At 47.9% G+C, this 26434-nt stretch overlaps 1 protein-coding gene across 10 annotated transcripts in view; it reads right to left on the bottom strand.

Moving 5' to 3' along the window:
- Nucleotides 1-10230: 10230 nt before the first annotated feature.
- Nucleotides 10231-26434, bottom strand: part of Syt6 (synaptotagmin 6) — a 60125-nt gene continuing 43921 nt past the window's right edge. For 4 of the 10 annotated variants that reach the window (XM_036190374.1, XM_036190371.1, XM_036190376.1 and 1 more), the window contains exons 4-7: nt 24671-24791; nt 19270-19441; nt 18110-18260; nt 10231-12867 (exon numbers count right to left, since the gene is read on the bottom strand). In XM_036190374.1, coding sequence (XP_036046267.1) covers nt 12796-12867; nt 18110-18260; nt 19270-19441; nt 24671-24791 — 516 coding nt within the window. In that variant the 3' untranslated portion in view covers nt 10231-12795. Of the gene's footprint in view, nt 12868-14468; nt 14540-18109; nt 18261-19269; nt 19442-24670; nt 24792-26434 lie in introns of all 10 variants that reach the window. The other 6 variants (XR_004945218.1, XR_004945215.1, XR_004945214.1 and 3 more) reach the window with 5 other exon arrangements.

The following is a 26434-nucleotide window of genomic DNA, read 5'->3' as shown; positions in this document are numbered from 1 at the left end:
GTCCCTCATCGCCCGGCATCTGCTTCATAAAATCCCCCAGGGTTTGTTTCTTGGAGCCTGGGTGATGCTTGTGGTCCGTGGGAAGGTGAGGATTGATGGAAGAAGATGGGCAGCTGAAGGGTAGCCAAAAGAGCTGCCAAGCCAGGGCGGCACTCCCTGACTTCCTCACGTTCCTGTCTGGCCCCAGCGTGGGTTATAAACAGATGTTCCCAGTCGTGACCAACTGTCTGCCCCTTGTTTTCCAATCTGGAAGACAGAAGTAGGGATGTGGTTGTGGGAAGTTAATGGCTCACCCTGCTGTCATGGAGGCTGAGGTGTATAGCCCTGGTGAGAGCAAGAGGTGACCTTCAGGGCCCTGGACGGAGCTGCTAGAGAGGGCATCTCTGCCTTGAAGATCTTCTTCTGTTTGTGCTGTGAACAAGGGCTGCCAGACAGATGCCAGGGTGGGGAAAGTAACCGCACTCTAAGCCTGGGGTAGACCCGAGTCCCCCCTCTCCTGTGACTACCTGCTGGGAAGAATTCAGAGTGTATCACCATGGGAACCAGGGCTGGGTAAAGGCCTTCTCAGGAATGACCATTCACACTCAAGTCCAGTTTCTAATTCTGAGACCAAATGCACCTGAAGGCATGGACCTGGACTTCACCCTGCCGTCAGGAGTTGGGATACAGATTGCTAGGCTCCCACACAGAACTGCGGCTTTGGAATCTCTGTGGGCCGCGAGTCCCATGTCCACCAAGCTTTCCGGTGGTTAGGTGCACAGGAAGTCCAAGCACTGCTGCCGGAGCTAGCCCTCAGTCTCTGTGAAGCCTGGTCCTCGACCACCAGTCCCCTTCCATCCATGGAGTCTGCTCTCTAGCAGAATCTCCCATGACCCCAGTGTGCAGGGCAGTGGCGGGAAGGAGCCAGATGATGAGAAGGCTCTGACAGGATTCTTGGTAGAGCACAGATGTGATGAGAAAGAGATGGAATAGGTGTGTGGAGTCAGGGCCAGCTTCAGCTGTGGGGGGAGGAACAGTGGTGCCCTCTGGGTTCCCCAGAGAGGCGGGTGGAGTTAGGCCCCAGTCTCTGAGTGGCACTGGGTTTCTTGGGTAGAGGAGGACAAGCTTGATTACAGAGGGGTCACAGGCTTGAGAAACAAGTATGGAGACCTGTGACGCTCTCTGAATGGAAGATAAATGCGTGCCAGTTTCTCAGACGGCAAAGTCCTTGCTAATTTTTAAAGCTCTCTGCAGACATTCTCTTATTCCATTCTCTTCCTGTGGGCAAAAGGGTAGTCAGTAAAGTTTCCCTGTTAATGGAGAGGTGTATGCCAAAGTCTTATGATGGCTGAGCTACCAGATAAGTGCAGGGAGGCTTGAGTACACAGTTATTATCCACGGGACAAATATGACTAGTGTGCTCAGTCTTTATTATTTAAAAAATAATTTGGGGGCTGGAGAGATGGCTCAGTGGTTAAGAGCACTGGCTGCCCTTCCAGGGGACCTGGGTTCAATTCCCAGCACCTACATGGCAGCTCACAACTGTCTATAACTCCTGTTCCAGGAGATCTGAAACCCTCACACAGGCATAAATGCAGACATTTTATAGGTTATACATCTATGTCACCTGCTCATGCCCTGTAGGTACTGGAGTTTGCAGCTCCTGGACTGGCATAGAGGAGGGTGAGCAGTTGAAATTCCAAGAGGGAGGGATTGCAGGACTAATCCAGAAGGGAGTTCATGAGACCTGGAGACAGATTGGGATAGTGAGAAAGGATGAAAGGGAAAACAAGAAAGACTAAATAAATACGGCACGTGGAGACGGAGGGAGGGGAGTCAAGAGTTACACCAAGTGGATGATGCTGCAGGAGTCCACAGAAGGGAGGCCTGTTGGCACGCTGGGATCAGGCTGCACAGGACATCTTAGGGCCTTGCTTAAGGGGACTTGGGAACTCAGCCAGGATGTGCGTCACTTCTCCACCACGTGGTCGGTGATGTGAAAGGGTCTGAGGACTGGAGAGAGGCTGAGAACCGGACCATTGGTTCTGACTTGTAAGGGTGTGTGTGAACTGGGGTGACAGTGAAGATGGATCCCGTGACGGAGATCAGAGTCCTGTAAAGAGAGAGCTCAAGGGGAACAGGTTGGGGCTGCTTTCTTTAGTGATAACCCACTGGTTCCTCAGGCTGGAGAGAGGCAGTGGGATGAGTACTCAGGTGGTTTAGCCGGACTCCCTAATGTGTGTCCTTGGGAAATAGAGCTCCAGTGTGACTGGCTTTATTTGCAGGGCCGGCGTGGGCCCCCTGCACACCTGGATATGAGCTGATCATGGAAGGGTGTGGCTGGTTCTCTATGTGGCATTGTGTATTCCCTGCAGCTGTGCTTAGCGGAGGCTGAGCTGTTAAGTGGCCTGGAATATCCCAGCCCTTTGCTTCACTAGCCAGAGAAGCTGCACTCTGGTACATAAGCCATGGTTGCTGGAACTTCTACATCTGCCCAGGCCACTCCAACTTGCAGGTTGACCAAACAGCAGCCAGGTTTCTGTTTGAACTCAGCTGTTTCCTTTTTCCTCAAGCAGCCTGTGAAGTCAGAGAGACTAACTCTCAGCTGGGGACCAAAGTGAGGAGGGAGTGCCCTTTCAGGGGTAGAGATTGTATGTCTGAGATGAGAACAGTTCGGTACCACATGTCTTCACATTTTCTCCTAAAGTGAAAATCTAGCTGGTATGTTACCAGCTTGGTCTCTGAAGCAGAATCAAGACCAAACCAAGGGCCGGTCGGCTTCTAGTGGGAATTCTGAGCCCAGAGTTCTCTGGAGCAACCATGTCCTGATTTTCTCCCACTGGAGTTCAGCTAAGGTTTTCTCTGGAAAATACAAAGCTCTGTTTAAAAGAGAAGTTAGAAGTTTGAAGGAGAGAAAGAGAAAGAGAGAGAGAGACAGAGAGACGGAGATATGTATGTATTTGCTGGCATCAAATGCACTGTGCTTGTACATGCAGAGGCCAGAGAAGGGTGTTGGGAGTCTTCCTCTACCACTGATCTCTATTACTTTAAAACAGAATCTCTCCCTAAACCTGGAACTTGAGTTTTGAACCTACCAATCATCCTGTCTCCACCTCCTATCAACACTGGGATTTCAGGCTCAGGTGAGACCACCCTTGGCTTATTACGTTGGTTCAGAACTCAGGTCCTCACGGTGGCAAGTGTTCTTAGCTACAAAGCTCACTCTCCAGCCCCACCTTGTCTTTCTTGACGAACATGTACAAACACCTTGTGCATTATTATAGTTGACGGGCAGGAAATTGAGGGAAGGGCTTGGAGAATGAATCAGTTGGGGGTGGCGGCGGGGCGGGGAGACAACCAACAGCTGCTCACAGAGCTCTCTTGGGCATTGTCTCTCTCCCCTGCAACTGGCAGGACCCCCTGCTTCTGAAATTGTGTCTAAGCTAACCCACCGTGCAGAAGCCAGGCCTACTGGTTGTTGTACGTACACACACACACACACACACACACACACACACACCTTTCAGCGGCAAGGAAAAGGACTTGTGAAATAGCTGACATTTTACAAGACAGCTGGAATGAGTGAGATATCGACCGACAATTCATTAAATGTCACCACTTTTGTCTCCCTTCAATGCGTAGCGCTTAAGTTATTCTAAATTAATTACGCAGCCACTTGATTTATTTCCCTCATGCATCCCTGTTCCTGTCCTCCCCACCAACTTCTCTGCTTCAGAGCAGCCCAGTGCCTTCTTCCCTTTGTTCCTAAGTTCCCCAGTTGTGAGAGGTGACCAGAGGGAAGCCTTCAAAGTCCTGGGAGGCTATGCAGGTGCTGAGGGACAGTGTGTCCTCGGTGCATAGCTGCTGTCAGAAACTCACTTCCCAGGGATAGAAAGGAGGCTCTGAGAGGCTAAGAGATCCACCAAAAAAGACTCATGTCCTCTTAGTCCATTTTGGATGCTGCAACAGTGTCCCAGACTAGAGAATTTATAAAGAAATTTATTTGGTTCATGGTTCTGGAAGCCAGGGAGCCTAAGAATGTGGAGAGAGCATTTGCTTAAGGTCCTTGTGCTGGGTCATATTGTGCTGGAAGGGCATGTGACCACTTATGGTGGAGCAGAAAGTCTAGCAGACACATTTTTATTAGGAATCCATCCCCAAGATAATCAGCCCACACCCATGGTAACCACACTAATCTGTTCATGAGGGCACAACTCTCATGGACCTAATAACTTCTTGTAGGTCTCAGCTCTTAAAAGCATTAAGAGGGCAGTTAAGTTCCAACAGGGGAGTCTGGGAATGTAGCTCAGTGGGATAAGGCTTGCATAGCACGCATAAGGCTGGGACTCCAGTACCCAACATCACACACACACACACACACACACACACACACACACACACACACACACCACATTTTGGAGGGGACATTCAAACCATAGCAAGATCAAAGAAATCCAAGAAGTCAGGAATTAGGAATTAACCCAGATCTTCTGACCCTTGGCTCCTGAGTTTACCAAACACATTGGTATCAAAGAGATGAATCCACCCCTACTAGACAGATCTGGCAGGAAACAACATCTCATGGCAGGTGGCCACAGGGATTCAATAAGCTGGAGAATTCAATTGTACCCTTGCTTCGTTGGTAGGAGGGTTAGTAAGCAAAGGGCACAAGGGCAGCCACAGGCATATGGGCACCTCTGCAAAGAGAGCCGGGCATATTTGGATTATGTGAAAGAGAACATTATGGGTAATTTAAGGAAGACAATGTCTGAAGCTTGTATGGCTCTTTGATTTCACAATCTATTTTAACTGCTGTGTGTCACTGTCAGTAATTTCTCCAGGGAGATGAAAGGCCAGGATACAAAATGTCTCTGTCCCTTACTTTTTGGTGATTAGCAAGTTCCCTGTCATCTTAGGGACTCACATATCCAGAAACTCTTATCATTTCTAGCCACAAGTTTTCATTCCCCAATGCCCCATCCTGAAGGAGTTTTCACACACCTAGCTCCGGCAGGGTTTTCAGGAAGAAGCCACAGAGAGGAGAAACGTTACATGTCTCAGGAAAGCCTGAGGCGCCTGCCTACGTGGATGCTCTTTGTGTGTCTGCGTAGTCCCTGGTGTGGCACCAAACATCCCCAATCTACAAGAGTAAAGGAGAGCCACTTCAGGACACAGCGTCATGTACCCTCTCAGTGCCCTCCACAACACTCATTTTCTGAGCTGGTTGGCTTCAGCTGAGAGCCCTACAGCAGGAGAATCACATTCTGGTACTGTGGGGAAGGAGATGCGTGATGGCTGGGGACAGAGTGGATCTGTGGGAGTGCCTGAGCTTGAAGAACTCCCCCAGGTCTCCCAAACACTGTCTTACCTGACCTCTGGTAAGCTGTCCATCCAGCTGTCTGTTCTTTGAGTCTAACGGCACAGGTCTTATGTGGAGCTACATGCTGTACAGGAGTATGAGTATGCTTGCCATTGTAGAGTTCCATGCTACTTTCCAGCACAGCTGCCAGGGTACACCAAGGCTTTGCCTTCCCAGCATCATCCATCAGAGAGCACGTATATGGGGTGATCAACTAGGGTGGCACATGATGAGCAGATCCCATGACATTTTAGTAGCTCCTGAAGGGAATTACTGATGTTGGGGACCAAGAGGCCATTGCAGGGCACTGTCATGGATAAGATGAGACTGAGGTTTCAAAGTTAGTTGTAGAGATGCCCAATGAAGTACAAATGTATAGATGTCTGGATTAGGCAGTCCTTCTCTGGGAGGCCTCACATCTCTGGTGTATCCCTAGCATTGCCCTTACCATGTTACAGAGACACTGACTTCTACTTATGTGGCTGTCTCCTCATCTGGACTGTGAGCTCCTTGAGAGCCCTGCTCCGTTAGAAGGCAGCTTAACATCATGGTTGAGCATGAGTTTTAATTATTTGGATTCAGTTATGTGACCTTGGGCAAGCTCTTTAATTTTATAGGATTGAAAGGAGAATTGAATGAGATAATGCCTTGTGAAATACTTTCAATGTAGTCTGGCATATCATCAGTTCTTAGCGTATGTTAGCTGTTATGGTATTGACTGGCATATCCTTGGCCTTCACATGTCCAATGCTCAGAAGGTACTCAGCATGTTTACTGAGTAAGTGAATGAGTAAATACCTGTGTGCATGCAGAAGAGGTTGACCTGTAGTAATGGGAATTAAGGCCGCTGAAGTGGTTGAGCATTTTGGGCCTGAGGAAGGGCAGGAAAGAGAAGTTGGGCTGTAGAGCTGAATTTTGTTGGCAGTTGTGGGAGATGATTTCCACAGGAAATAAGTAGAAGGTAAGTTAGTGTCCAAGGTCTGGAGGGCTGAACTTGACCTCTAGAACTGTTCTTGGTCCTGAACTAAGGGTCACAATCTGTAGGATTCCCAGTGAGGTGAGGTGACTTTGTGGACAGAATGTGGGCATATGGTATCCTGTGGGAGTCATTATAAGTTTCCTCAAGGGTGGGATCCCTGTCAGCATTACTCAAAGCAATCCACAGCTACATGACAATCCCTATCAGAATGTAAGTGATGTTTCTTAAGGAAATGGAAAGACTTACCCAAATAATAAGTATGCATTTGTGGGACTGAGGACCAAATTCAGAGCCTGATGTATGCTAGACAAGGGCTCTACTGTATAGCTGTAAGTCTGGTAAAAGAACGAAGTTGGAGGAATAATACTTTCTGATTTCAAATCTTAACACAAAGCTATGATAATAAAAACAGCATAGTACTGACAGAAGGACGGATGTGGGACAGTGAAATAGATTAGAGGACTCTGAAACAAACAAACTGCTGCTGCACATGTGGTCAAACGATTTTCATTCACACAATTCAGTGTGAGAGGGTCAGTCTTTTCCACAAATGGTGTTAGGGAAAGTGGGTGTTTGTGGAGTGGATTCCTTATAGCATGCACAAAACCTAACTTAAAGTGGGTCGAGGTCTACATGTAAAAAAAGGCTTAGAGGAAAAACATTGGGTCTGGCACTGATTTTTTTAGATATCAAGGGCACAAGCAACAGGAGAGCCAAACAGTCATCAAAGCTTCATCAAAGTTAATAACTTAGGCATATTAAAGGGCGTGGTCAGTAGCATTAAAGGGCAGGGCCTTCAGAGATGGTTAAGTGGTTAACAGCACTTGCTGCAAAATCATCGTGATGATGGGAGTTTGGACCTAGGACCAACATAACAAGTCAGGTGTCCCACCTGAAATGCCTGTGACTCATCTCTGAGGGAGCTGGTGCCCTCTTCTGGCCCCTGGGTGCCTGCAGGTGCAAGCACCCCCCACCTGCTACCCAAAAGCAAAACCAACAATGGGAGGTCATTTTGTAAAACACATACCTAACAGAAGATGAGTATCCAGAGTATGTAGAGAACCCCCACAGCTCAACAGCAAATGAGCCAATTCAAAATGGGCAAATAATTTGAATAGATATTTTTTCCAGAGATGCTAAATGGCCAATTAGCACATTGATGTTCAGCACACTAATTACTAGGAAATGCAAATCAAAACCATAATAAGGCTGGGGCTGGGGCTCAGTTGGTAGAGTGCTAGCCTAGCACACACCAAGTCCTCAGTTTGATTGCCAGCACTGTAGAAAACAAGGCACTGTGGTGAATACCTGGAAATTTAGTACCCACAGTGGAGGCAGAGGAATGAATGATACATAGTTGGGTTACATGAGACTCTGTCTCAATTAGTTGACTAATTTCCATAATAAGATATCACTTTACATTTAACAGCATGGCCACTGTAAACAATAGCAACAACAACAAAACCACCCTGGCCAAGATGTGGAGAAATCAGACATCTTATGTACCCTGGATGAGGATATATTAAATAGTCCTGTTGCTATGGAAATAAGGATGGTGGTTCAAAAAAATAGATTTTATAATCCTGCAATTAATTCTACTTTTAGGTATACATGAGTTGAAAGTAGGAATTGAAATACTTTTGTATACCAGTTTTGAGAGAAGCATTATTCACAATAGCCTAGAGGCGGAAGTAACCACGTTCCCACTGACAGATGAACGCATAAGCAAAATGTCATGTCTACACATAATGAAATATTAGCCTTAAAAGGAAGCAAGTTCTCACACATACTGCAACATAATGAATCTTGAAGATATGCTAAGTGAAATAAGCCAGCCATAAAATGGCAAACTCTATGATTCCACTCATGTAGGGACCTAGACTTGTCAGATTTATAAAGACACAAAGCAGAGCTGTAGTTGCTAGGCACTGGGGGTGGTGAGTGGAAGGCACTAGGTTTGGGTTTTGTAAGAAGTTCTGTGGGTAGATGGTGGTGACGAGAGCGGCAGACCACTATGCACAGTGGAACTGAACTCTTGTGCTTAACAATCATCAAAACGGCATGGGTTTTGTTATGTATATTTTACCACAGTTTTTAAAAGGCAAGGGCAGAAGAGAGGGGGAAGGGGAGGAACCAGAGTTGCAAACCTGAGTGAAATGGACTTTTTTGAACAGGATTGTGTGTAAGCACCTCGGAGAGCTTGTTATGAAGACCCATCTTCTGCGCCCTTGACCGATCTCTTTTTGTCCATCAGTGCTGTCATTGATCGGTACTTCGTGGCCACCTCTCTGTCACTGTTCATGTTGCTCCCTTCATCCTTGAGCTCTGAGGGTGATGGTTCCTGAGGAACCTGTCTTTGAGGCCCTCCCTGCCTACTGGTACCCACTGAGCGGTGGCAGCTTTTAGCAGTTTCTTTGCATCTCATTCTGGGTACACGAGCATTCGGTAATTAACATCTCATGCCCGACCTCTCTGCCAGGCTGCATCTGGAACCGCAGCTGCTTGCTAAACTCCGCTCCAGCATCTCCAATAGTTTGGCCCAAACAGGACTCTGGTTTTCCCTTGTTCTGCTGTTCCTGGCTGCAGTGAAAGACGTGGATGACTTGGGTCTCAGGTGTATAAGATATACACTAGGAATCCCTTTCCCCTGCCTTGCTTCCGGCTCAGCTCAACTGCCAGCACTCTTTCTTGTCCCAGCTGTGACCGCATCCTGCACAGGCATCCTGGTTTCCCCATCTACTGTTTGTTCTTGGCTCTTTTTCTGAATCAACCGTTCAGTAGCTATCACTCTCCACAGGCTGGTTATGTTCGCTGTGGTCTTCCCTAGGGCTACTCAGTAAATATTTCCTGTCTTCTTCCCTTGTGTGTTCTGCGAGGTCACACGGGTAATTCTAGCGATGAGTTGTGAAGGAACAGTGACATGAGTCACTTTGCTAGAGCACATAGGCCAATATGATGCCAGTGTTCTTTTCCCTCGGGCATGGTAACGAGCAATGTTTGGAGATGTTGGCTGCTCTGTCATCTGGTGCCTCTGGATAAACACTGAGCAGGGCTCCCCTTGTTGATGTGATGGGCCCATAGGAGCGATGAGAGATATGCCTCTGCTGCTTCCGGCCTCTAAGAGCCAAAGGTTGTTAGTGCAGCGCAACCCAACCTGTGCTGATGAACAGTGACCCTGTTAGTTTTTAAGGCTCTAGTTAGAACTGGCGCCTCAGTGCATTCTGCTTGCTTGACCAGATAGGAAGGCAGAAGAAGGCACAGCAGCCTGCTTGGGCATCAGAGCACTTATTCTCAGCACGTGGGTCCCCTATAGAGCAACAGTAATTCAGATGCAGTTGTGCAGAAATGCATGTACCTTCCACTCGCCTCTCTACAGGCCACCTTCTAAATTTAATTACAAGCTTGGGGTAGACAGAGAGGACATTCTGTTAAGTTGGAGTGTTCTTTTAAAAATTTCGAGTCTACGATACTTTTAAAAAGTATTTGTTTTGTTTTTGTTTGTTTGTTTTGTTTTCCTAAGGCTTTGCCAACTTGTACTTTTATGGGAGTTAGGAGTATTTCTCTCCTGGAAATACAAACTACAAAAGCATTGTACTTTCCAGCTAGGAGTGTGACCCATTTCCTCACAGAGGCTTCAGCATCTGTAGAGGCCTCCTGTGATGCTGAATGGCTGAGGGGCAGCCAGGTCCCATGTCCCCAATGCTCTGAGCTGCAGCCTGACAGCAGGCAGGCAGGCCCCAGCCTGTTGTGGTGCCCAGGTGTCCTTCGAGCAGAGTGCAAACCCAATGGCCCTTTGGCCTGTCTCTGACTCTGGAAGTGGCCATCAGCGTACATGAAGAGAAAAACAAAAGCTATGCTGTGCCCTGTGTGTGTGCCGCCTGCTGAATCCGGCAACAGAAAATGACAAGAGAAATGGGCAAGAGACAGAGATTTAATTGAATAAAAACTCCAGGCTGTGACAGGGGTGGGAGACACAAAGCAGTAATTAACAACATAATTTTTTAAAATGATGATACAATTAATTAACATCCTGGGTAAGTGCAGAGGGGGAGGGGAGCATCTCTCAGCCAAGAATCACTGCAAAATGAAGGAAAGGAGAATCTGGTGTCTTTTGCAAACTATGTGCAAATGACCTGGGTTATCACAACTTCAGCAAAGCTTACCGCCATCCCCAAGGGGTTCCTTGCACTAGGGGAAGCCAACAAGCCAGTCAGCTTTGAATTCCAGTCTATTCTGCATCAGTTTCCCACGAGTTCTCATCTGTGAGGGAGGGATCCTGGACAGATGAAAGAAGAAGCCTGTGCATATCATTCATGCTTCAGGATGAGGAGGACTGATCTGGCCTCACTCGGTGGAGACTTGAGGGGAGGGAACCCGGGAGCTAAAAGCCTTCATGGAGTGGGCTTCCATGCCTAATGTATACCAAAGCTGATGGAACTAAAGAGGTTGACCAGAGCATGGTTTCCTGAAACCGTGGGATGTTCACTTATGGGAGAGATTATCTATGACATAGAAGGGTCTCTCAGACAGGCAGTGTTATTCCATAATTCATGCAGACCACACCCTCCTCTCTAAAAGCTTAGAACGGAGCATCCCACCTGCCTGGGCATGCATTTGGAACTCACTTCTGGGAGGATGGAGTGCTCACACTGGGTCATGTTCCTTATGACCCAGAAAACTCAATGGTCCCCTCCCCAGTTGCCCGGCTGTATGGCTGCAATGGTAGCCTCGGTGCGGCCCAGCTAGAGTCAAGAAACTCAATGAAGTGGGACGCTTGTCATGACCTTGTGGGTTTTCTCCATCTTAAGAATACTTCCGAATAGGGGACTGCCTGAGTAGAAAGGCATATCAAGATATTTGGGGAGAAAGAGCTTTACACACCAGCCCCTAGCCCAAGGCTCATACTCAGTGGAGTCTAGACTTATCTACGTTTACTAAAAAAGTGGACTGTTTCTCTTCCACAATATCCTCTTGGCTCATTCCAATCTGACCACTCCTCCGGATAGCAGACAATGGCCTAAGGTTAGATCAGCAGAGAAACTTGGTGGCTTGGCTTAAAATGGGGCTACGTTATTAAATCGCTACTCCTATAGTATGGGGCATATGTAGAGAGTAAGACACAAGGGATGAGGGTAGCTTGAAAGAAAGAAGGGGTTTTCCCCAGCTGACTGGCTTCCTGCAAGTCTTACAGCGCTGAAAATTGGTACCGTGTAGCCCCAAGTTGGAGTGGTAACTCACCTTCATGTGTTTGCTTTAGACTGAGCAGATCACCCTGCTTCCAGGACATAGTGGGAAGGCCACTAGTCACTCAGTAGGAATGTGCTATTATAAATACAGTCATTTGTTTTTGTTTTCTAAACTGAATTTGGCCTAAGGTAGAGATCTAATAGAAAAACAAGCGAAGATCCTCTCACTGAGACAGAAACAAACAACACAGAATACTTACTAGTTAATAGAACTAAAGTTTAAGGTAAGTTAGTGACCCAGAGTCGGAACTAGTCTCTGGCTGACTGGGTTCCAGCTAACAGGAGGCTCTTCACAGACAGGCAGACTTAAAAATGTGGTTTGGATTTCAAAATGCCCCATTCAGATAAGAACACGTTTTCTAGATTTTTCTTTGCTCTGTTTAGGCATTTTAAGCAGCTGCTTGGTGCTTTGTGGAATTATAAAGCTATGTATAACACAGAAATCATTCTGGAACATATGCGCCTCCTTTCTTTACAATGAAGGTTATTTTTGAGAACTAAGCTCGTGTTTTCAAACAAATGTGATCATTAACTGTGGCGTGTTGGAAAACATATGGCGTGGTTAGTTTCAGCGGGACCGTTCCTAAGGAAAGTGCTAAGTTCCCGCGAGGAATCAAAACGTTTCCAGTTGGGGAAAGAGGGGAGCAGAGATCTCCCACAGAGTCACAAACATGGCAGAGGTCTCATGATTTCAACATGGGACAAGAGGACCACGTCTTGGCTTGTGTCACAGCAGTAAAGAGCTCCCAAGAAGAACAATCCACCTCAGACAGGCTCTGAGATTGATAGGTCCCATTCTTGCAGGACGCTGAAAACAGGGTCACAGCTCCAGGGGTGAGCTCTTGGTGGAGGCACACTTTCAGATTCAGTCTGCCTTTCCCCAAGAGACCGCTTGTTTTACATTGCAATTCCCAGAACCCACTTCTGGGCTCTCCACTCTGTTTTATATCTCTAACCATTGTGTTTTTCTTTCTTTCTCGACAGCAGACCCCAACAAAGCGGAAAAACCACGAAAACATCACCTTGGGAGACAGAAAAGACTAAGACAGGTCTGATCACAAAGGACGAGTGTCTCGGCCTTGCCCTGCACGGGAGCAGTGAAGACCATGGGCTGCAGGCAGTGGCTGCTGCGGCGGCCATCACCGAGACTGCACAAACACTGTGTTTAGACGACCCGAACAAGTGTGAAAAGAACGTTGCTGAGTCCCGTTTGTGTGGCTCGGCTGTGCGGCTCATGGTGTCGGAGGTGGTTTCGGAGATGGGCATGAGCTCTCACTGTCGAAGCTGGCAGCTCGGCCCTGCCACTGTGGGGAGGAGAAAGCCCGGTTATTGATTGCTGGGAGGATTGACATCTCAGATTCGCTGGCCCATGCACTGTGTCCACCTCTCCCGGCCTCAGTAAGCTTTCTAGACCTTTGCTGACAGCCATGCAAGACAAAGACACAAGCTCAGAGCTGTTTGCAAAACTTGGTTTTTTAGAAAAGATCTACTGCAGACTTAATTTCAGCTTCCTTTACAATATGGAGAGTGTGTGTGTGTGTGTGTGTGTGTGTGTGTGTGTGTGTGTGTGTGTGTGTTTTAATTCTGTGTTATGACTGAACCATTTCTGAGTGCTTCAGCCATTTTTCACACACTGAAAATCAGATTATGTTAGCAGCAAAGAGAGGCAGCATGTGCCCTTACTGCCAAGAACCTGCGATCATGAATTATGAGTGATTTGTCTGGGAGCCGTTAACACAGGAAAAAGTAACCCTGGTGCTGCTTTGGTTGGGGCTCTCTTCTTCAGTCTGAAGGTATCCTATGAGCTTCTGCACTGGCTTGGGAAGGGGCAGGAGGTGAGGAGACACAGCCCTGCCCATCCCCTCTACATTCCACCTCCTGCCCCTCGGAGCCTGGAGCCCCGTTGAAGTGGGTGATGTAATGAGGCGTAATGGAGTGAAGGAGCAGGCAGAGGATGGATGGACCTGTGCCTGGAGCCATTACACCCTTCTTCGGATGAAAAAGCCAGTCACAGCTTTGTGATGTTTTCTGGGCAGAGATCTGACCCTGTGAATATTCCTGACCTATCTGGAAGGGCTTTAACTTCAAAATGAGTCAGTGTCCACTGTTCACTCATTCTTTTGTGGCTGGGAGAACCAGTACTTTCTCCTTGCCTGCAGAGCAGGCTCCAGAAGGAACGGGGAGAGGGAGAGAGGGATGGAGAGGGAGAGAGGGAGGGGAGGCAAGAGGAAGAGAGAGAGAGAGAGAGAGAGAGAGAGAGAGAGAGAGAGAGAGAGAGAGAGAGAGGACGCTAAGTGGTCTAGATGACTTTCTGAACCACAAATTCAGCCCCTTTCTGCTTCTCATGAGCTATAGGACCTCTTTCCCGAAGAGATGGAGCTGAGGGAGCATGCATTCAAATGCTGTGGGAGGAATCCAGGACAGCGTTCCCCTTTCTCAACAATTTCCAGACGGAGCTGAGATACCTGAGAAGTAGACCGTTTAACTTCAGTACTGCCTCCACAGTAAACGGGACGCCTACAGGGCCAAGCAGAGTCCATGCTTCTTCTCTGGGTTACTTTCTCCTTAGTTCCTTCCTGTACAGTCACACTGAAGGTTTCTACAACCACCTTAAGGGCTGTAGGTGTGGATGACAGCCATGGCATGCCCCTGACCTGAACTATCTCAGTATGTCAGAACCAGGGGTGAACTTGGGACACAAGTAAGCAAACAGAAACACAGAGAAGTCAAGATCCAGACAGTTAGGGGCAGAGCCAGGACCCAGTCAGGTCTCCTCACTCCCGACACACTGTCCTTTCCAGGCCATGCTGCCAAGGTGCTGGCGTGTGACTACCCACTAGGGGAGGAAAGAGACACACAGTATAAGCCGAAGCCTAACCTCTTCAGGTCCACACCAGGTACTTACTCCTAACTCCAGTGGCTGTCTCTCCGCTTGCAGCATCCACGTGAGTGAAATCACAACCGAGGGGTTCCCTGCTGAAATATTTTAGATACATAAATGCCTGGTTCTTGAGCCCCCTGTGACTTCTGACTCCAGTGTTTCTTAACCAGAAGGTGACATGAGATGGCTCCTTGTGTTTCCATTCAGCGGAACTCCAAATCACTCCCTTCCCACCTCTAGTCAGTGCAAGGTACACAGCAATTATGGGCTTCTCCCCTGGGTAAGCACGCCACTTAAACAGCCTGACCCACAGGCCAGGTCAGAGTCGAAAACACGAGATGACTAGGCCAAGGGCCTTGTTCCTTTCTACAGCAGCCCAGAGAGTAGTCACACAGAGAATAGCTGTCTATTCGGAACAAAGGAGGAACACTAGCTCCGCTCCTGGCCCCTGATTTTTCCTAAGAAGATAAAGGGAAGAGATGGGCTTCATGGACAATGCAAAGGGCAGTGATTCCAGCAGACTTATCAAGGTGGCTCTGAAATGACAGAGAACCTGTCCCCAGCACACAGGGAGCTCGCCGTTCTGGGGCAGCTGTGTCCTTCCTACTCAGGTCCTTTGCTGTACTGAAATGGGTAATGTTCCAACTACGATCTCAGAATCTATGTCAGATGATCTGAACATGGTCCTTTGTTGATGAAGCACCTTGAATAAGGTCACTGGTCAAACCAGCTGGGGAGGAGGGGGCGGCAACCGTGACATGTAGCGCTGGGAGGGAAGGGTAGCGGCTATGGCTTAATGGATTTTTATTCATGAGAGATCCAATCAGGGAAGAAATGCCTGTCCAGTTAATTTGTTTCCCTCAACCTTAATTTTAAACCCCAAATAGTCGAGCGCGCAGGGTGCTCTCTGTTCTCATTAATAAAAAAGAAATGATCCCAGCGTTGGAAACTCCACGGAGAGAGGTGTGGGACAAACACACAGGGCTTTGCAGAGATTGGGCCATTCACCATCTCGAAAGCCGGGAAGATTTCTTTATGGGTTACGCAAATACAAGATCTGAGTTTGTAGCTAAACAGTCCCAAAGAGGGCAAGATGTGAGCTCACGGGATGTCTGGAGGACACAGGTGAGAAGAAGCCCCGGGACAGAGTGATGAGGTCTTATTAACCAGGCAAGGCTGTAGACGCAGTTTTAGAAAGGTGCTTTAACTGTGGGTGTTAAGAGGGGCAGTTAAACCACACTGGTGTGGACTGCCGGAGTCCTAAGCTGCTGAGACAAATGCCATCTTCAGCGTCTCCTCGCAGAGAGGAGCAGAAGACAGAGGAGAGCGGGCGGAGGAGGGGTGCTCTCTCCCGGCCGCCAGGTCAAGGGAAAAAAGTAAACCCAAAGGATATGAATCAATTTAATCTCTTTCGTTTTCCATATACAGTTACTTTCCCTTTACTGTCTCATCAAATATTCATTTTCAAGGGCTTTGCTCTGCTTTATCTTGCCTTTGTCATCTGGACCAGACAGTTGGAGTTTCTCAAAGAAAAGGCCCTTGGAATCAATTATCTGGCTTAATTAGACAGTATTCATCATGATTCCAGGATCGGGGCCTGGCATGTCTGGGGTACTTTGCACTTTGCTCCGGCCAACTGGCCGGCCGCTGCTGCTCTGGTGGTGTCTTTTGTCAGAGGCAGGCGGGAGGGCCTGGCAGCGGTGACTCTCTATTTCAGACTGCAGATTAAAGAAACAGCTGTGATTCAACAAGGAGGTTCCTGGGGCCATTCGCCCCTGCGAGTTAGCACCCATCAGAACAGCTGAGATAGGGTGTCTTTTCTTCTCATTTATCAACCCAGAAACCAAGGAGGGCAGTGAACTGCTCAAAGTACGGCACACCAAAGGCCTCTTATGGCACATTCCATGCCAGGCCCCCAAGCGACTTGAAATTCTATTCTGAAATGCCTCCACAATATTATACCATGGGATTAAGGCATCACATCGTGCCCTTGGGTTGAATCCACATGGACTTTGGTGGGGCGTTAGAATGGCTTCAGGTTGGCTAGTGTTTTGCAGAGAGGGCAGGGCTCCACCAAGGGAGGAGGGGCCCTGGAGACTGGTCTCTCTCACTGAAGTACCACAGGTGTGGTAAAAGCGAGGCAGCCACAAGCCTGGATGGGAAGCCCTGAGTCGGCAGGGTCTTTGGCCTATTCCTGGATTCTGCCTTGGGGCTTGGGCAGGTACGCTGGCTCCCTGGAAGCCACCTTCTCCAATAGATTTCAACATGTCCAATCCCCTTAGCTTTTGTTCTTTCTGAAGACGACACCTTGAACAATAGTTGGGACTGCTGTACCCACCCTGAGAAAGGAAGGGGGTCTGCAGGTGTGCCATGCCTTTTCTGACCGGAGCCGGGAAAGTGGGTTACTCTCAGAGGCCACGTGGAAGAAGGGAGAACTCTTTAGTTTGGAATTACTGGTTTCCTATTTTGTACAGTTCTCTAGACATAGTGAGTGCCTACTAGGATGGAGGAATTATCACCAGGCTTTCCAGGATGAGCTGGGTATGAGATACTGAAAAGGAAGCCGAAAGCTTGACTGACCACCCCAGCACCCAAATCCTAGCACATTTGAGGAAAAGCAGACCTGGGGACCACCAAGAGAAGAAAGGAGAGGGGATTTAGGGGGATGGTATTTTAGGGTCCAGGTTATAGGAGGTCTGGACAATGGGAGCCAGTGGTGGTTCTTCAGAAGGGCAGGACCAGGAGCAAAGTGTCCAGGCAGATGTGTCCCGAGTCTGGAAAGAGCACAGGAGCTTTCCTCTGTTGGGTTTGGTGCAGGTTGGACAGACAATAAATATTCCTCAAAGCTGCCATGGAGAAAGGAATGATGGGCTCAGAGGAGGCCAAGACTGGAGGCCTGGCTTTGTTAGAATGCAGGCCTCCAGTTTCAGCCAGCGGGTGTGACACATGACACCATACTCTCTCCTAGCTACTCTAAGAAGCAACGTGCAGCAGATAGAAGCGTGTTCTCTGGCTATCTCCGTGGAAGAGATGGCCTGCCAAGCAGGAGCTGTCTGGAGCCTCGGGGAACTTACTGTTCTGATGGGGGTGGAATTCCTTGCCAATTCTGACCTCATCCCCTTGGGGCTTACTCCTACAGGACTAAATTGGCCCAGGAACTTTTGAAAGCTTTTCAGGCCTGGCACAATGGACTTCCGGGAACTTCTTCAGAGTTCTTACTTTCCATTAAGAACTCGGTGTTGCTTTTGAACTTTGTTATTTTTTGAGGCAAGGTCCTGTGTAGCCCACATTGGCCTCAAACCTGCTATGAAGCTGAGGATGACCTTAAGCTATGAATCCTCCTGCCAAACACTGGGGTTCCAGGTGTGTGCCAGCTCACCTGGCTTTTGGCTGTGCTGGAGATCGAATTCAGGGCTTCATGCATGCTAGGCCAGGAGTCGACTGAACTGTATCCCTAGCCTATCACTGTGACTTCTGAAATGCTCACAATGCTCAGGGACTTTTTGCCAGGCAGCCTCCATCTTCCTTCTCATCGGTGTGTTATACACTGGGTGTTCCCCATGTCCCTTTCCATAAAAGGAGGTGGACTCCCAGCAGCCGTCTGCCATTCTCCAGCCCACGCCATCATGCAGTAAACATGCCAATGGCCAGGCAACCTCACCCACCTCTTTGAAGGATTTCTTTACCTCCACCAAGGAGTGCCAGTGTGCAATAGGCTTCCGTGGGTATGCCAGCATCTCATTCCAGTGGTCCCTGCCCAGGCCTTCAGCATTGATCCCCACTCTACAGACTCCTATGATCTCATTGTGGCCAACTCTGAGGGAGAAACAAAGGTCTTAGTATTGGTCATTCAAAATGCTACCAGAAAGAGGGGTCCTTTGGGAGAGGGACTCTGTCTAGTACACCTAACTCAGAACCATGAGCTCTGAAGATCAACGCATATCAGGGTCTTCATCTGCCGGTAGCCCTGAGGCTTTGCCCAACCTCTTCTGGTAAGGGACTTAAAGAAGGGAGCAAAGGCTACAGACTTACTTGGAATCTCAGGAAACAGCGGCAGAAGGCCCAGCTGGGTGTTAGGAGCCTGACTCTTCACTTATTTGACTTGGGAAGCATGGTACAACCTCTCTGGAGATCCCACCACTTGGAAATAAACCAACCTGCACTGAGCATCATTTCTCCATACTAGTGGCTAGGCTTCGATTTATTCACTCGGCAGGAACATAAATCATCCCTCAAGTATGTTCGTCAAGCACCTACTATGCCTGAGAACTTGAGCTAAAAATCTAAGGTTGAGGCTTTATTGTGTGATTTCTGCATCCTTCAGCTAAAACGATGCTTGGAGAAGAGTCATGGGAGATGAAGTGGTTGAAAATGGATCTGAGCCAGCCTTAAGAGGGAAGAATCCAAAAAAGAAAAGAAAGGGGGGGAGTTAGTGGGATGGTAATTTGGGGTCCAGATTATTAGAGGTCTGGACAATGGGAGCCAGTGATGGTTTTTCAAGAGGGCAGGACCAGGAGCAAAGTGTCTAGGCAGATGGTAGCTGACTTAGGGCCAAGGGTGATGAGGGCTGCAGAGCCATCCTGCAGGAGAGGAGATGCTAGAGAGGCATTTGAAAGGGCAGAAGATGGGGCGGGGGCTTGGCAGGTAGGAGAAAAGTAGTCCGGGATGAATTCAAGCAAGCTGGCAGGGTGAGTCACCCCAAATTCCTATGTGTTTCTTAAGTGGAGCCAATTTGAACTGATGGGCCTGAACTACAGGTCTAAAGTCAAGGGCTCCTATGCCACATTGGAGGGAAGTAACCACTCTCCTCTGGGAAGGCACCTACCTATCATAGTCCATAACGGAGATGAGCAGGCTCACTTGGTCCATATTTTCTGGGGGGATGTCAAAGATGATGGCCTCGTTGTAGACAGGGTTGAGGGTATTCTTTTTTATGGTTGTTTTCTTCTTTTTCAGTCTCCGACCGTCACACAGCAGGGACACTTTGACGTAGGGATCTGTGCCAGTAAGGACAGTGCAAGAACATAGTGTGTTTAACAGATCGTTGTTGTTGTGTTTGTTTGCTTTGCGACACAGGTCCTACTCTGTAGCCCAGGCTGGCCTCAGACTCACAACCATCTGCCTGCCTCAGCCTGCCCAAGTGCTGAGATGACAGGTGTGCGCCATCAATAGACAGATGTTCTTGAACAGCCTTTGCCGCAGAGGGACTGAATCTCTGGACCCACTGCTGCTCATCAGAGGGGATCGGTGGGTTAAGATAATTAAGTCACCTTGTGTTTATGTAGAACACCTGTCTCTGAGGACGCTCCACACTTAATAAATGCAGTCTTTAGCTACCTTTGTGTTCTTGGGAGAATGCCTAATGGTGTGTCACTAATAGGAAAACTAGCCTCAATTTAGACAGGACACTTGTCGATGGTTATGTAGTTCCCAACCCTGAATCTCAGCTGCACCGTGGCTGGAGAGCTCAAAAGAGCACTGAAGCTAATAAAGGCTCTGTTTTTTCACCTATACAGAATCATTTCCTCTGGAGGTTTGCCAGCTTTTTAGCCAAAAGATAAAGGGGGTGAAAATGGGACTGGGTGCTGCCCAAGGAACAGCCACGTGTTAGAATGAAGCCACAGCATCAGTCACAATGCCACTCCTGTCCTCCCCACTCGAAGGCATGATTTTGGGTCCCACTGTCCCAGTAATCTCATTTCCATTTGGAATCAAGAAGCAGGGAAGTGGTCCTGCCCGCTGCTTCCCTGGAAGCCATTTCCTGGCCACTTCTGAGCAGTGAAGCAAGGAGGAACGGTGGCCAGGAGAGTGAGTGAGCAATCCCCAGAGACTCAGGGCAGCTGGCTGACATTTTCTTTCTCAGTGGGATCTTGGATTCTCTCCATGCTGCAAAGAGATGTCTCTTTATTAAACTCCCATGTTCCTCCTAATCTTCTCTCCCCTTTAGCTTTCTGAATGGGTATTTCATGGTCATCTTTCTACCCTGAAATTTTCTACTCATCCAAATGAAGGGACACCTATTATATCTCATAGCACAGGTGTCTCAGTCACCATCATAATTAGTATTTATGCTGCACAGCTCAAGAAAGAAGACAACTCACAGGTAATAATAGCTTTGAGACCTCGATGTGCTCAGACACCTTCCTGTCCAGAAGCCAGGGCGCATGTGAACCTGTTAGGAGGCACAAGCCAAAGTAGCCCCTCTTCTGGCCTTGTAGTTCTGAGGTAAGCAGCTGTGCCTCCTGGACCCCTGAGCACCCACTAGGCCTCAATACTGTTTGGCATCATGTAGGAAAAAGAGCAGATGAAGGTTCCACTTAGAATAAAAACTAGACAACCACGAGATGAGCCCAACCGAGCTCCAAGCCTTGAAAGCATTCTCCTAGACGTCCAAGTGAGCTGCTGACTAACCAGTATGACAGTGGCAGCTGTGCCTTAGCCACAGGGACACTTGGGTTTATGGAGGAGCTGGGGAGACCATGAGGAATTTAATCAACCTTCTGTCCTGACTATACACTTTCAGGGCCCTCCACTCTGGGGAGCATTTGGTAAAGAGGAAGAAGTGTTGTGAGCTTGTATGCTACCATTGTCTGGTTCCCACTACAGGCTCCTTTCCCTAGAGTTATTCCCTCGGACATTGGTCAGGTCACCACAAGTGGAGAGAGCCAAGCCCAAGACCCATCTTTAATACTCAAGTCTTTCCAGCTACACACTGCTTTAGAAAGTGTCTCTGGGTTTGCGCCACCTTGCTCCTCCTCTATTTCTGGGGTCAGACACTCCATTCAGAACACATTTCCATTTAAGGAAAATAGAGGCATAGTTGCTTGTCCCACCAGCCACTGGGCCGGTGCCTTCTTTCTGAGCTCTGTCCATCCATGCAAGGAATATCTGGTTGATAGCATTCAGCGAGCGGATTTCATTCTGCAGGAACTGAGTTCTCACTAGCATCCAAGAGGCTCATCAGAGAGCAGAGATGACTGCTCCCCAGGGTGCTTCTGGGAAATGTTTGTGGTGTTGAGTGAAATGGTGGCCCCAGATGATCCTTGAGGTCTGTTCTTCTCTATGATGCCCTGAGCACCAGGGGCCTAAAACCCAGCACTGTATTCCTGCCTCATTGTGTGGGAGTCATCAAAATTCAGCATTTGGAACATGTTCTTGTGATAAGAGATGCCTATCACCAGGTTTACTTCCCATCTCCCCTGCAAAACATTTATCACTGATATCTCCATTTCATAGGCAGAAAATGGAAGCTTAGAGAGATTAAATGATTTGCCTGGGAGTTGATCCCAGGCCTGACTCCAAAGTCACTTTTGACCACTAGATACAAAGCAGTGTAAACCAAAGGCTTCGGAGGCAAAAGGGTTAATCCACTTCTGTGGCATACTAGTTTTTCTAATTATTTTGTGCCTACTTTTATTCTCATGGTTCTAGGAAATAGGCTCACGTAGTTGATCCTGGGCTAGTTTGGATCAAAGAGAGTAGGAAGGTCTTTGGTTTTAGAGGGCAGTGTCAGACCTCTAAGTCTAGAACACAAATTAAGGAGCTCTATTTTCTTTCCACTTTAGTCCAATGTCAGACCTGTCTGGGCTGAAGGCAACCACAACCTCAACCTCACAAACAGATGAGGTATCATGAGGTGCCCTGGGCATGCGGGTATCCACTTCATCACCTTGGGCCAGACATATATGCTATATGTAAATTCATTTATTCACTGTTCACTTGCTCATTCATTAGTCCACATTTCATGAATGCTTATGATGTTTCATGCATTGCTCCAGAGACTTGCACATATCAATGAACAAAATATGCATCTCTGGTGCAAAGGAGGCCCTTGCATTTACAGAATCCAGCTGAAATTTAACATAGGCTTCCAGTCCCAGGTAGAGATGAGGGGAAGCTGTGAGGGAGAGGTTAGAACTTAACGTTAAAAACAATCCCTTCACCCCAAACCTTCTGATTTACAGCAGTCCTTGTTATCATCTATGGCTTCACTCCGAGATCACTCTCTAGCACATCAAGTTGATTACAACAGAGAAGACAGTGTTGGGGACTAGGGCAGCAAACTCCTATTTCCCTTAGCCGCCTTGAGAGTCCTTAGTGAATTTCTGTCCTCGTGTGCACTTATTTTGGTATTAAAATGAAATCTACATTGGCTGTATTTGGGGGAAGCTGGCTTGCTGTTGCCTGAGAGCTTTTTCCCATGTCAGCAGAGGTTCATGACGCTCTCTGCTGCATCCTGATGTGAGTCAGATGCTTTGGGGGAGGAAGAGCTGCTTGGGGGCCCTCGGTGAGGGCTTTGAGGACTCAAGTGGGCACTGCAGCGACTGTGGGAGGCTGGAGCAGGGACTTGAAAGGATTCAAAGAAAACTCAGTTTCCAAGTCCCCAGGCCTCTTCCTCCATCTTCATAAGCTGTACCTGGGCCCAGATGTTTTCAGCTGGACCATCAGCCTCTCACTCATTTTATTCTCTGCCATGGAGGGTACTGAATCCAAGAAGCAAGTACTCTCTCTAGCACTGTGCTACATACCTGGTTCTTGTGTTTTTTGGGACAGGGTCTCACTACATAGCTCACACTGGCCTTGAACTTGCTATTTGCCTAGATGGACCTCAAACTGAAGTCTTCTTGCTTCAGCCTCCCAGATGCTAGGGATTCAGATGTGTGCCACTGTTTTTTTCCACCATCATCATCTTTTCCTGGCACTTGTAATCATATTTCCAGGAAAATAAATAGTGAACACAAAAGAAACACTTGGAAAATTATTTTCTGTATTTTCATTCAAGGTCAGATATGCCTTCTGTATGGTTTTACCCTGATAGTCAGAATCATTTCAAGAGCCTCTTGGATGGAGGTCTTAGGAAACAAACCAAGCCTCTTCCCATATTCAGCATCCGGATGCAGCCCCGTGTTCTCTGGGAAATTATCTGGAAGGCTTCACTAATACACATCTCAGGGCAGTTTGAACTGACAGTGGGGAAGGAGGTGTCCAGGCCTCAAGCTACTGCTTTGTTAACTCAAAACACAGATAAGTTCCCTGATGACAGTGGTTCTCAACCTCCCTGATGCTGCAACCCTTTAATACTGTTCCTCATACTGTAGTGACCCCCCCAACCATAACATTATTTTCATTGCTATTTCATAACTGTAATTTTGCTACTGTTATGAATCTTAATGTAAATCTCTGATATGCAGGATATCTAATATGCAACCCCAAAGGGGTTTAGAACAGGTTTAGAACCTCTGTCCTGTGGCAACCTACTGAGCGGCAGGAAGGATTGAACCTCTTGTACCACGCCAAGTCTGCAGGTTTCTGCAGCTGCCTTCACACAAGCGTCTCCCCATGGCTGGAACCACACTAGATTTCTATTCAGCGCAGCTGCTGTGGTGCTAAGACCGAGCAGGAGCTTTGCAGGAAAACCACAGATACTTGAACCCAAATGCACTTTGCTTTCCAGTGTATCCACTCCTTTGGGGAATGCAGTTTGCAGACTGTGGCCCCAGGCCTGGGTGAACCTGCTAACACCTACATTCCAACTCCATGTAACTTCTCTAAGTCCTGGAGCCCCATATTAACTGGGAAGACTGCCCTTCCCCGAGAATGAGACTAATAAGAACAGTATCGGCTGAGTGCCTACAAGTGTGTGGATTACTGAGCATATCCTGAATTTGACCAGGGTGCAAGATTGACACTCCCCCTTTTCAGATTTTAAAAAACTGCTGCAGTTTAGAGCTTGAATGTCCCTCCAGGATATTGAAGCCTGGTCCCCAGCCTGTGGGACTAGTCATGGTAGAAACCCTAGGCTCCTGGGGACATGCCCTTGTAAGGGATATTAGGACCTTGATCCCACTCCTCTCTCCTTGTTTCCCAGTTGATACGAGGGGAACAGGCTCCCCTAACAGGTCTCCTTGCCATGAGGTACTGGGCTACCACAGGCTCAAAGCAAGAGAGTCAGATGACTATGGGCTGACACCTTTGAACCTGTGAGCCAAACAATCTTTTCCTCCTTCTAGTCAGTCATGGCAGATCTATGCCTATACAGAGGCAGAAGACCAGTACAGAATCCATATCTTTACTTGGAAGGAGGTGGTAGAGGAGGATTCAGACTCAGGCAGTTTGCCCCCTAAGGAGAGTGGCAACTCTTGCCCTTTCTTCCTGAATACTCTTCTAAATCCTTCTGTTTGGACTTCAGGGAGGCCAAATGATAAGCCCCCGGATAGGAGAGGTACCTGAGTAGCCTGTGATGTCCATTGCCTTGAGATTACGACACTTGATCACTGTGAGGGTGAGCCTGCCTGCTGTGGGCAGGTAGCAGAGCGAGAACATGATCTCTCCCAGGTCCACACTTTCCTGCAAAAGAAGCAGATGAGAGAGCAGGTAAAGCGTCCTTGCTTTCCAGGCAACGGCTGTGGGGGAACTCTGGAGCCCAAAGTGTTTGGAACTGCAGGAGTCAATGAGTTTAAGACCCACGGGACACTTCTCATCTGGGGTAACTAGGAACCAAGGGCAATGATTACAATAATGCCCCTTCAAATACTCACCTCTTCAGTCTCTCTGTCTCTCTCTCTGTCTGTCTCTCTCTCATTGTTTTAAATTTTGAGACCAGTTTGAGGCTCACCTCAAACTTGCTCTGCAGCTATGGATGACCTTGAACTTCTAATTCTCCTGCCTCTACCCTCTGATGCTGGCTGGGCTTACAAGCTTGCATCGTCCTAACTGGTTTCTGAGTTGCTAGGCAAGCACTCTGTCAACTGAGCGGCCCGGCAGCCCATCCTTCTTGCTTCTGATCAGATTCTGGCCCCATCTTTGTATCCTGCTTTGGACACTAGCTCTATGCATGCATGCCATGCTGCGGACCTTTGGTGTTTATATGCCCTTGCCCTGTTACTGAGCTTTCAATGTCCCATCTATGCAGTCATGTGGTCAGAACACGCGCTCCAGCCCCCAGATTGTTCTTCTCCCAGGACATCTGCAACTCTTTTCTGCTCTGTTTCTCAGCTTATTGTCTTTCATGACCCGGCTGCCATGGCCCCAGGCTCTATCTTCCTGTCTAGAAGTAGGCGTGCAAGGAATCGATACCCTGCTGAGGCCATTCTGCCTACCAGCCAGATGTACACTTGCCATCCCGTGCTTTATGACCCGCTTCACATCCAGTTTGTCCTCTTCCCTAAATGTGATGATCCTTCAGAAATACACACGCGCTCTGTTGCCTCTCCACCCCAGAATCATCCTGACTCAGGATCTCCGGAAGCTTCTGAGAGAGCAAAGAGTGTCCCTTCCTAGAAAGACATGGCATCTTTCTAGAAAGGTGGCAAGCATGCCCATCTGTTGTAGGAGAGAGAGCGCCTCAACAGACTGCTTTCTCTGCCTGCTTCTATTTATTGAAAGGGGTACAGACGGCTTAGAATTCAAAGATATGGAACTATCTCCCAGATGTAGGTTAGGGGAGGAGGAGGCAGAGGAACAAGATGATGCCAGAGTTTGAGGTGGTTCTGATTCCAGATGGGGCCTTCTACTTGTTCATTCATCCACACATTTACTCAGTCAAAAATATTTATTGAACACCTGCCAAATGTTAGGTGTTGATTTATAGGAGAGAACAAAGAGACAAAAATCCCTACCTTCACAGAGCTTACAATTAAGGCCATACATACTATATATATATTTGGGGGTTTTGTTTGTTTGTTTGTTTGTTTCGAGACAGGGTTTCTCTGTGTAGTTTTGGTGCCTGTCCTATATCTTGCTCTGTAGACCAGGCTGGCCTCAAACTCACAAAGAACTGCCTGGCTTTGCCTCTCGAGTGCTGGGATTAAAGGCGTGTGCCACTACTGCCTGGCACTATATATATATGTATATATATATATATATATATATATATATATATATATGTATATGTATATATATATATGTATATATGTATATATATGTATATATATTAAAAGGCAAACAAGTTAGCCAGAAGTATTAAGGGGGTTAAAAGTCAGACAGAGAAG

Source organism: Onychomys torridus, chromosome 6, assembly GCF_903995425.1.
Source record: "Onychomys torridus chromosome 6, mOncTor1.1, whole genome shotgun sequence".
In the NCBI taxonomy this organism is placed as follows: Eukaryota; Metazoa; Chordata; class Mammalia; order Rodentia; family Cricetidae; genus Onychomys; species Onychomys torridus.
This window is presented reverse-complemented; position numbering and strand designations above follow the sequence as displayed.